Here is a 12,423-nt window from a genome sequence, read left to right as displayed (position 1 = left end):
ATTTCGCGGGACCTATCAAAGGAACTATGATCATTCTAAATGGCCTGAGAATTATTTTATCAAAAACCAAACGGCCATAAAACTGAACCCAAAATTATCATAAATCGTGACATTTGCATTGTTTCATCTTTCTTAGCAAGACAACACTCGTCATACTTCTGAGTAATTACCATACTTATAGTAATAATTGCTTTAGTGTACTAATGATACCATATCCTTCCAAATTTCAACGCGATAAATTAACACATTCATGCAGTGTTGGGCACCGCTCATCTCATTGTGAGCGGATTTGTTATTATGAGCGAAAATGAGCGGTACAATATCTTTTTAAAAGAGCGCAAAACAAAAATGAAATGAGCGTAAATTGTACCGCTCAAAAAAAAGCGGAAAAATAAGAGCGAAAATTTTACCGCTCAAAAAAAAGCGGAAAGAGAGTAACGAAAATTTTACCCCTCAAAAAAGAGCGGAAAGAGAGGAGCGAAAATTTTACCCCTCAAAAAAGAGCGGAAGGAGAGTAACGAAAGTTTTACCCCACAAAAAAGAGCGGAAAGAGAGGAGCGAAAGTTTTACCCCACAAAAAAGAGCGGAAAGAGAGGAGCGAAAGTTTTACCCCTCAAAAAAGAGCGGAAAGAGAGGAGCGAAAGTTTTACCCCACAAAAAAGAGCGGAAAGAGAGGAGCGAAAGTTTTACCCCACAAAAAAGAGCGGAAAGAGAGGAGCGAAAGTTTTACCCCACAAAAAAGAGCGGAAAGAGAGGAGCGAAAGTTTTACCCCTCAAAAAAGAGCGGAAAGAGAGGAGCGAAAGTTTTACCCCACAAAAAAGAGCGGAAAGAGAGGAGCGAAAGTTTTACCCCACAAAAAAGAGCGGAAAGAGAGGAGCGAAAGTTTTACCCCACAAAAAAGAGCGGAAAGAGAGGAGCGAAAATTTTACCCCACAAAAAAGAGCGGAAAGAGAGGAACGAAAATTTTACCCCTCAAAAAAGAGCGGAAAGAGAGGAGCGAAAATTTTACCCCTCAATAAGACGTGAGCGTGAGCGGCTCTTTGACGAAAATGCCCAACACTGCATTCGTGTCGTCGCCAATCGGGCAAGGCGTCTTGGAAATCGAAAAAAATGATGTCATTTAAATTGCGAGAAAAACGAATTGCAATCCTAAAACCCCGAAAAGAAAATGCAAATAGTAAGAGTATAACTAATTTATCGGCCAACCATGGTATCAAGGAAACCAAAAGTCAGATAACTCGAGGTGTAAAAGTCTAGTAATCAAAAAAAATTTGAAATTTCACTGGTCAATTTATTAGAAATAAATCGCGAGGTTCAAACAATCAGGGACATGTCCGAAAATAATTTTAACGTTTTTTCTAATTTAGAAGTTGCAAAAAATAGCTCTTTATTAAGGTAACAATATTGTATAAGCATCCCTGATAAATATCCATTGTTATTACAAGAAGGTAAACTCTTGACTAGATAATTCTGAACTAAGTAAGTTCTAGACCTCGAAACGTTTCTGGAGAGAAATTATAAAAAAATTATTTTATATCTTTAATAATGTTATTATTTCTGTATAGAAATACAGGCCATTTGAAAAAAAGATTAATTAAATATATCGCTCCCTTTGATAACGGAAAATAAACTCGAATAAGTTTGAAAACTTGAAACGCTCCTGGAACACCGTCTACACGTGGCCTTGAGTCAATCGTGTAAAAACTGTAAAACCAATGGTGTAAAACAAGATAATAAGGGGTTCGATTAGAACGAGAAGGTTTGGATCCGACATGAGGCAGTTCTCGGATATTTGCTGCAGCCTGAAAATGGCCCCTCCCCCTTTATTGTCCATTTTTCGGAAGAGTGTCATCAGTTTGGCAGCTATCTTACGAGAGGGGTGGGCGACGTCACCCCATCGAGCAGCGGCCTATAAAAGGGAATGCGTCTCTTCGAAGGGTATCACAACTCAGTCGATCTTAGTCAAGAACGAATCAAATCCCACTAGAAATAATTTGATAATTATTCACCGTTCCAGTCAGATTTAAGCAGTCGCCATGTTCGGAATGAAATCCTTTAGTTTCGGCGTGATCTTGATGATGGTCGTTTCGGAGGTGGCCCAATTGGCCAGCGGTCAGCGAAGAGGTCGCGGACGAGGGAGGAATGAGAAATTCGAGCGCAACGTTGCCCGTTTGCACAGAGTGTCCTACGAAGGAGGCGTTGACAGCGGAATCTACAAGAACAAGAACAAGTACGTCTCGTTCGATAGCGGCAATGACGTCAACGGCAATGGTGCTTACTACCCTTTCGCCAAGAGGTCCATCCCTGACGCCCAAGTACAAACGCCAGCGGGTTTCATCTCGGTAGTGGACTTGAAATGCGCCACTTTGGAAGCGTGTTTGGGGGGCACCGAAGCCCCACTACGTCACGCCTTGCAAATTAGGTAAATATTTCCCCACTCTTCCTTTCCGAGTGATGCCGGAAGCGATTTTCTACGGTACTAATTGGTGTTCTTTCTTTCGAAACAGCTCCTTGATGAACTCGATGAACTATTTGCTTCAGCCGGCTTTTCGCGTTGGCTTCTTCGGTAGATCCAAAGATTACTGTCGTCGGATCTACGCCGGTTGCGACGATAATTCCAATCTTTGAAAAAGGAGCAGAGGAGTGACCGTAGTTAGACACGACCACCGTCACCGGTTATGACCATCTTCCTTATTTATTACGATACCATTGCTAAAACGGCAATTTTATTTATTTAACTTCCATATTAAAAAAATTATGGGAACATGTTATTTTTATGAGAATAGAAACTTGCAATATATTTATTAATAAAATTAATTTTTTAAATATAAAATTTTGTATATTTTCTTTATATCATATCTTTATTTACATTGTGTTTTCTCTTATTATTCCAACATTAAGAGCGTAAAACGCAAGCTGTAAACGAAAGTTGACCATCATTGAAGCGAGCATTGAGGACGTAAAATATTAGATTAAATTGAATGACCATCGGTTGAAGAATTGCCGAAGTAAAATAGTTATTCAACTAAGGTAATTTGATAAAGGTGAAGTTGATCGAGATCAAATTTAGAACATTGTCATGAAATTTCTTGTTGAAATGTAGTTAAAAACCAAAGAAGTTTTGGAGCTGAAAAACAAGGTTTAACTTCGAAACGATTCAAAGAATATTGTCGAAATAAAATAGTTATTCAACTAACGTAATTTGATAATGGTGAAGTTGATCGAGAATACATAAATTAAATAAAACACATGGTCATGAAATTGCTTGTTTGGCTGAAGTGTAGAGATACCCTGGAATCTCGGCGTTTCTCAATCAATCTAATATTTCAACATACTCGTAATCGAAGAGATAGCGGCGAGCAAAGTAGAATCAACGGCTCATGAATTAAAGATGAATATCTCGTAGATTCCCGCGCGGCCAACTTAGCTTCCATTGATTAGATGTTGAAGACGACTTAGATTCGGTTCAATCTTGATATCGGGTTCAATCTTGATATCTGGTTCAATAGCGCCCACATTTCACTACGCCTAAGAAGGGAAAGCTATTGAATAGGATTGAAAATAAAGTTTTTAGAAAAACAAATTTCGGATATTTTTCAGATTCTATTTGGTCTTATATTCATAATATATGCTTTACAAAAATTGTATCAAAGATTTAGTCACGCTTTTATTTTCAGGCCTTTCATTATACGACAAAAAAAAACCCGAGTAGAATATTAACTAACACTGTATTTTCAGTATGAATTAGACGTTCATGACAAGGGGCGTTCATGACAAGGGGCGTTCATGACAAGGGACGTTCCTGACAAGGCACGTTTATGACAAGTGACGTTCATGACAAGGGACGTTCATGACTAGGCACGTTTATGACAAGGGACGTTCCTAACAAGGGACGTTCCTAACAAGTAGCGTTCCTGACAAGTGGCGTTCATGACAAGGGACGTTCCTGACAAGGCACGTTTATGACAAGTGACGTTCATGACAAGGGACGTTCATGACAAGGGACGTTCATGACAAGGGACGTTCATGACAAGGGACGTTCATGACAAGGGACGTTCATGACAAGGGACGTTCATGACAAGGCACGTTCATGACAAGGCACGTTTATGACAAGGGACGTTCCTAACAAGTGACGTTCCTAACAAGTGACGTTCATGACAAGGGACGTTTATGACAAGGGACGTTTATGACCAGGGAGGTTCATGACAAGGGGCGTTCCTGGCAAGGGGCGTTCCTGACAAGGGACGTTCCTAACAAGTAGCGTTCCTGACAGGTGACGTTCATAACAAGGGACTTTCCCGATAAGGGACGTTCATGACAAGGCACGTTTATGACAAGGGACGTTTATGATCAGGGACGTTCATGACAAGGGGCGTTCATGACAAGTGACGTTCATGACAAGGGGCGTACATGACAAGGGACGTTCATGACAAGGGGCGTTCCTGAAAAGGGACATTCATGACAAGGGGCGTTCCTGACAATGGACATTCATGACAAGTGACGTTCATGACAAGGGACGTTCATGACAAGGGGCGTTCCTGACAAGGGACATTCATGACAAGGAACATTCATGACAAGGCACGTTTATGACAATAGACGTTTAGGACCAGGGACGTTCATGACTAGGGGCGTTCATGACAAGGGACGTTCATGACCAGAGACGTTCCTGACAAGTGACGTTCCTAACAAGGGGAGTTGAGTTGCAGGAAAGGAGCAGCCTTAAAAGGGGCATCTCGTTATCCTGACTCCGGCTAATAGCCTATCTATTTTCATTTGGGGTTTTGTTTGTTTATAGTTTTTTAGAAGTTTTTTATTACTGAAAATTAAATGAGGGGTGTGTTTTTTCTCCGAATACTGTCGCATTACTTTCATAGTCATTAATGATCCCTTAGCCAGTTTTCAGATAGTAGGTTGGTCCCAGCGTCTAGTCACGAACAGTATTGGTCCGTCGAGCCGGATCCTCTTGAGTCACGCTCCATTCTCCATGGGATTCTGGTCGCTGTGGTAAAGCCTACTGTTCCAGTGCCCATCGACAAATTCTTGAAGATTACTTGCCCTGCTTTCGTTATTCGGTTAAGTTGCCAGATGCCTCCGACGGCCATAGAAAAAGCCCTAGCTGAGAGAAACAAGGGAAGATTGGGGTTGAATGTAATCCATAGGAAACTCCAGGGTCATCCAAAGATACCACTCACGATTCATCAAGCTGAATTCTCCATCGAAGAATCGGAGAGGTCGTGGGAAGCCATTAATGAAGCTATTGTGAAGATGATGGAACTTGGATCTAGACAATTAATCTAGAGTTATTAAAATATGTACTACGCCGGGGCAGGTAGCGGTACGAAAGTTTTTTAGTCTGGACATCGTGCAACTCTGTTCTATTAAACTATATAATTTTTTGTTAATTATGAGTTTTAATCTCGGTAATTAAGGTAACATTACATGGTGTCAGATTAACTGGAGCAAGGTGGTAAAAAACTTAGTTTTGTGTGTCTTCGAACGTGTTGGTGTTTTTTTTTAGTCCAAGGCTTACCTTCAACTGTCGGAAAAGAATAGCGTGGGGCCCCTTCGTATATTTTATGGATCCTCAAGCAGACCACATATTTGAATCTTTTCAACTTCCGAGTGTGGATAAAGATATGCTATTTCAAAATTCACACCTAAAAGCAGAAAAAAGAGATCAATTATTCGCATGAATCGTAATAATTTGTGCCGAAACTTAAAATTGTTGAAAAAATATATGCCAAATTAACCATTAAAATAGATGATATACTCTCAAAAACCAAATTAAGCCTTTAAAATCCTAGTAGAAAAATGGGACTCAATTCTAGTCTTTCTTTTAACACAGAAGTTGGACCCAGTTTCCAGAGAACAATGGGAGTTGAGCCTAAAAGATACAGAGATTCCTACGGCGTAGGTCCTTCGAAAGTTTATTGAGCAAAGAGGACGTTCCTTGGCAGCTTCGTCGTAAAATGCTGGTACAAGAATCCGTTGTAAAGAGCAGTCACCTTGCACACCAGAGTTGGGACACCACCTACGGATGGGGATGCTCATTCTGTTCAGGTAACCATTTCAATTATCGATGTCCTAAGTTCCTTGCTATGAAAATTGACGAACGACGATCATTGGAATAGCAGAAGAAGCTTTGCTTTAACTGTCTACGTGTCAGTCATCGGGTCCCAGACTGTCCGCTGGGAAATGCTGCAAGACTTGTGGGAAAATGCATCACTCGATTCTTCACCCGGGAATAGCCACTCAGACGTTCGACAACCAGTTGCCAAATCAACCGCAAAATGAAGTGCCGTCTCAAGTCCAGAGCTACCACTCTCGGGGGATGGATAATTCAAGGTTCAATGCGTTACTGGCCACGGCAGTCCTCCAAGTAGAGACCGCTCAGGGGGGCTGTCTTCGGTTCCATGCACTTCTGGGTGGAGGGTCAACCGTCTCATGTATATCAGAATTTTGCATCGGTCTATTGGGTCTATAACGAGAAAAAGTCGATACTGAGGTAATCGGACTGGGTTCGATACCACTCGGCAGGGTGAGAGGACTGGCTGAAATATATTTCTAAACTTCCGTCAGTGACGGGGAGATGGAAAGATTCTGCGTACATGCTTGCGTCTTGAAGAAAGTCACTTGCCAGCTCCCGACATGCAGTAAATATGACGTCAGCAATTCGTATCACTTAAAGCACCTTCAACTCGCCGATCCTGAGTTTAACATTCCCACCGGTTTCGATATATTCCTGGGAGAAGATATCTTCTTTAAGCTACTTCTCGGAGGGAAAGGGAAGGGTGATTCAACGCTTCCCGACGCCGTTCGCTCAAGTTTAGGCTGGCAAGTATCAGAGTCAGTTGACTCCCAGCAGCCCAGAATCCAGGTTCATCATACAACGCTCAACCTTGACGAAGTTATGAGGCTATTTTGGGTCATAGAGGAGGTTCCGAAACGGTCAACTATGACAAAAGAAGAAAGGAACTGTGAGATCGAAGACTTTCAGGAAACGGCTGCTGCAGATAGATCTACGCCCAGAGTTGAAGTCCCTATATCATGGATTCATGGAACCGTACGAGTCGTTAGGGCATATGATGAAAGCCACACAAAAAACCTAATTTTATCAAAAAATATTTATTCCTCACCACTACCTAATGAAGGATTGGAATTTAACTAGTAAATTTCAGATCGTGTTTGACGCTTCTGTAAAGTAGAGTTCCGGGTTTTCACTCAACTGTGTTGAAATGGTCAGACCAGTGGTTCAAGATCCACTGCACGCTATTATCATAAGGTTCCGAAACCATCCATTTGCCTTCTCCGCAGACATAGCCCAAATGTATCGCCGAATTCCGGTGGCTCCAGACCAACGTAACTTGCAATATATATTATGGAGACCTTCACCGAAGACACCGATCCAGAAGCACCAGTTGACCTCTGTCACTTACGGGACGTCGTCCGCGCTATTCCTTTCTTTTCGAGTTCTTCAGCGACACGGGGGCTTCTACACATCCGTTGGGAGCCGAGATCATACGGAGGGATTTCTACGACGTCATGAGTGGAGGTCAATCGGTCGAAAGTACGAAGAATGCCATCTCAGAACTTCATTTCCTTTCTGACTCCGAAAGTTTGCTTCGAACTCATCTGAATGTCTAGCCGAGGTCCCAACAGTGCTTCAATAAATGAAGGATGTACTGGTGGTGGAGGAAGAAAGAACAATTGCTATTCAAGGTTAAAGCTATTAGCCTTCCTCCGTTCCTCACGAAGAGGATGCTCTTGGCCCAGATTGCGAAAATCTTTGATCCTATGGGCTGGCTAGCTCCGACGGTAGTTCAAGCTAAGATTTTGATGCAGGAGGTGTGGAACGAAATAATTGCCTGGGATGATCAGCCTTCATTTCTGATTCAAAAGCAGTGGCAAGATTTCCAGGAGTCATTTCCTCCATGGGTTCTTCGACGCGTCTGAGAAAGCATACGCCGGAGTTATCTACCTACGATCGATAGATGCCTTTGGGAACGTTAATATATCTCTCGTCACTGCGAAGACAATGGTTCCCCCAGCCAATAAAGCCATCTCAATTCCGCGACTGGAACTTTGCGGAGCGGTTTTATTGGCGCACATAATGGAACCCGTCCAGGAGTCTTTAAGCTTTCGTTCAGTCAGATCCATGCTTGTACGAATTCGACCATGGTACTCTGCTGGTTTGCATCGAGACCACGGTGATGGCAAACTTTCGTTGCCAACCGCGTATCTCGAATACAAGAGATCATTCCAGAATCAAATAAGAGTCATGTTCCAGGAACTGAGAATCCTGCCGATATTGCATCTCGAGTAATTGTGGTGGAAGAATAAATAAATCATGAGCCCTGATGGAAAGAGCCATCATGGTTATCCGGCAATAAGGTGAGACCTAAACCTCGCATTCAGGTGATAGATTCCGTGTCAATTAACCTGGCCAAGGTTGAAGAACGGGCCACTATCATCATAGCACGGGCCCATACCGCCGAGATGTCAATGTCTACGAAATACTCAACTTTGTTACGACTGCGTCGCATCACGGCATGGATATATTGATATTACTTAGCACCAAGGAATTGGATCACGATGATACAATCAGCTACAAGAAGTAAAGCTATTGCCGAAAAAGAGAAAACTTTGGAGCCTGAGTCCAGAATTGGATTCCCAGAGGGAGGTTGAATTAAGCGGATTTTGGGGTCGATACGAGGCATCCAATCCTGCTCCCAAGACATCACAGACTACTGAGATGGTAATACAAGAAGCGCACATACAACAGCTACATGCAGGAGTCCAACTGGTGCAGAGCATCCGTTCATTGAAGTACTGGATCATCCGAGCGAAATATGCTATTCAAAATCAGTTTCGAAAGTGCATTCCATGTACGAGATACCGAGCACAAAGATGATCGGAGACTTACCACGGTCTCGACTTCAGTACAGTTCAGCCTTTGCGAGTACTGGCATCAAATATGCAAGACCCTTCCAACTTTGGCCCATTGCACCCAGAAGCCGGACCACTTACAAAGCATATCTATTCATCTGATATGTTACGAGAGCCTTGCATCTGGAGATCGTTTCATCGCAATCCACGGCCGCTTTCTTAGAAGCACTGCGCCGATTTACCTTGCGGAGAGGGAAGCCAAGCGACATCTTCAGCGACTGTGGGACCAATTTCGTGAGTTTGGCAAGGGAATTGAAGGAGTTCTCAAGGTAGAAGCCATGGCCAATATTCTCTCTACCCAAAGCATCACCTGAAATTTCAATCCTGCTGGCGCACCCCATTTTGGAGGAATATAGGAGGCGGGCGTCAAATCCGTGAAATACCATCTACATCGTGTGGTTGTTTGAACTCGTCTGACGTAAGAAGAATTCTCCACGATCACTACTCGGATTGAGGGATGCCTAAACTCCCGGCCTCTAACGCCACTCTCATCAGATCTGACGGACCTTCGAACACTTACCCCGGGTCACTTCCTCATTGGTGACTGGCTTCAATCGATTCCGTACCCCGATCAGGCTAACTTACCTATATCAACCAAAATCGCTGGCTACGAGAGAACTTCACCAGGCTCCAACAACGACCAAAATGGATGACGCCTCAAAGCAACATTGCAGTCGGGGACATGGTCTTAGTCAAGTCTGACGTCGCCTCTTCCACTACCTACCGCTAGCGAGGGTCATCAAAATCCCTCTTGGTCAAGGTCATCTAACCAGAGTCGTCACCTTACGTACGAGCAAGGGTGAAATAAGATTAGATCAAGAAGAACTACCACCACCGGAAGACACAGAAGAGATATGCATTTAAATTGATATGAGATATCAACGCTGGAGAATGTTGAGTTGCAGCAGCATAAAAAGGGGCATCTCTTTATCTTGATTCCGGCTAATAGCGTATCTATTTTCCTTTGGGGTTTTGTTTGATTATCGTTATTTAGAAGTTTTTAATTAAGGGGTGTTCCTAACAAGGGGCGTCCTTTACAAGTGTCGATCTTTTCAATTGACGCCCCTTACTAGTAACGTTATCTCATTGGTTCCCTAAAACTGACGTCATCCGAAGCGATTAAAGCGCAATCCGGTGACGTTTTTATTCCCCCCCCCCCTACCACATACAAGGGGGAAAATTCGCCATGATGCCGGCTGATTATCTCCAAATAAATTCATTTATTCTTTGGTTCACAACGATTATATAATGCTTAAGAAATAGAATGCAACATTACAGAAGGCATATTTTTAGATTGTTTCAATACGCTTCTCGGTTACAGACATAGACACGGCACTCAAGCCAGTTAGATGCTTCCAACTTTGAACTCAAATAATAGAGATTATAACTATGTTATTAGACGAGTACGTGTTTTAAACAAATACCGTAATTCATACCGATTACTTGTCTTGCGTTATAGGAGAGTTTTTAAATGTACGGTAGCCGACAAGATAGACTATCATATAATAATTTAGAGTTGATAATTAAAATCGTAATTGTTCAAATTTGATATACTATGAACGTAAAATATAATTTTTTAGAGCGTTGGAGGTATAGTAAATATTTTTTTATTTAAAATAAATTTTTTATTTAAAATAAATTTTTTATTTTAAAAGAATAAATTTTAATGAACAATTCTTATAAAATCTTAAATGGTCTAATTGGAAAGATCATCAGATTTTAAGTCATTAGCTATTTATCAGAATGAAACAAGTATTTAAAAATCGTCAAAACCTATGGTTCTGAATTGGTTCGTAATATTTAAGATTATTTTAAAACAATACCTAAATTGTTAATCAAAAAATTGCTCTGAAAAATTCGAGAATTTAAATCATAATTTTCTCTAAAAAAATTAATTATTTTATCATAACCATACTACCATAAAACTTAAAATCGAGACAATGTAATTGTTTCATCTTTCTTAACAAATCCACATTCATCATACTTCTGAGTAATTACGTTATACTTATGATAATAATTGCTTTTGTGTACCAAAAAAATATACACGTATTATAAAGCCTGACCATATCCCTCCAAATGTCAAAGCGAAATCGTGTCGTCGCCAATCGGGCGAGGCGTCTTGGATATCGAGAGAACTGAAGTCATTTGATTTGCGATAAAAACGAATTGAAACCCTAAAACCCAGAAAAGAAAACTCCATATAGTGAGAAAATAACTAATTTATCCGAGATTTAATCAACAAAATTCAGCCAACCATGGTATCAAGGAAATCCAAGAGCGCCAAGATAACTCGAAATGTAAAAGTCCAGATAACATTGTTTGCCCTTTGGTTTCTAAGACTACAACTCAAAGTAATACAAATTTCGATAAATTTTGAAATTTCACTGGTCAAATTGAAATGCCAAAACGGCTATTCAATATACCTGAAATTAATCGCCAGGTTCAAGGACAAGTCTACGGAGCTGTTCCTATGGTGAAGCAATTAAAAAAAAATACCCATATCTTACAATTTTACCCTCAAAGTTCCATCAAATGAATGAAGAGATAGTACGGGAAACGTCCCCAAAATACTTCGTGAGATTAAAAATCACCACTGATCACTCTTAAGTTATTTAGAAAAAATATTGAACACAATTTAATTTGAGAATTTATATTTATAATTACGCAGGAATTAATATAATTAGAAGTTTCATTTAAATCAAGGAAATATAAAATCTCAATGTTATGACTACAGGCTATCAAGGTCCTGTTATAGTTAGTTGACGTAGAATGCTAGCTTTAGTCCCATTCGACCGAAATCCCATTCGACCGAAGGCGGTTTTTGAGGTGTCCCATTCGACCGAATTCCGCCGAAACGTGCAGTTTTTATGTGTCCCATTCGACCGAACGCTTTTATGTGTCCCATTCGACCGAACGCTGCTATATAAATTGGCTTTTGCTATGTTTTCAATTTAGTTACTGAAGTCGTTTGCAATGGAGCGGATAGCTAATAAAGGAGGGTATTTATACATCAATAATAATTATTTATTCCGTCTTAATCTCAAAATGAAGTAGCACTCTCCCTACTAGATGCAGTAGCTATGAATTTAGCTATGCCATTTTAATATCTTTGTACTATGCATTTATTTGAAAATAAAATGGAATGAGCATGAATTATATTTTTATCTTCACCTAGTCAAGAAAAGTAACTGAACCAAAACTGAAATAGTAAACTTAACCAACTCTAACCTAACCTAACCTAACCTAACCTAAACATGGATCTTCGATAGTACATACCTTATAAATAAAATACCAAATCACCCCGCCAATTGGGCTACATTTTAAAATTCTTTCGGTCGAATGGGATTTCGGTCGAATGGGAATAAACGGAATGCTACGGCACCGTCAACAACGGGTTAAATGTATCCCGTCAATAATGTGAACCAGATCGAGTCATTCTTAAATTGGATGTCCGAGGCCTAATTATTCGTGGCCTC

The 12,423-nt window shown here is 40.9% G+C and overlaps 1 protein-coding gene across 1 annotated transcript; it reads left to right on the top strand.

Annotated features, from left to right (window-relative positions):
• The first annotated feature begins 2,005 nt into the window (after positions 1–2,005).
• On the top strand, positions 2,006–2,629 carry LOC149922159 (uncharacterized). The gene is made up of 2 exons (XM_090162254.1): positions 2,006–2,423; positions 2,509–2,629. The coding sequence occupies exons 1-2, from the start codon at positions 2,038–2,040 to the stop codon at positions 2,627–2,629; spliced, it is 507 nt and encodes a 168-aa protein (XP_090018380.1). The 5' UTR covers positions 2,006–2,037.
• The last annotated feature ends 9,794 nt before the right edge of the window (positions 2,630–12,423 follow it).

This window comes from Leiobunum rupestre, chromosome 11, assembly GCF_980474605.1.
Source record: "Leiobunum rupestre chromosome 11, qqLeiRupe1.1.hap1, whole genome shotgun sequence".
In the NCBI taxonomy this organism is placed as follows: Eukaryota; Metazoa; Arthropoda; class Arachnida; order Opiliones; family Sclerosomatidae; genus Leiobunum; species Leiobunum rupestre.
This window is presented reverse-complemented; position numbering and strand designations above follow the sequence as displayed.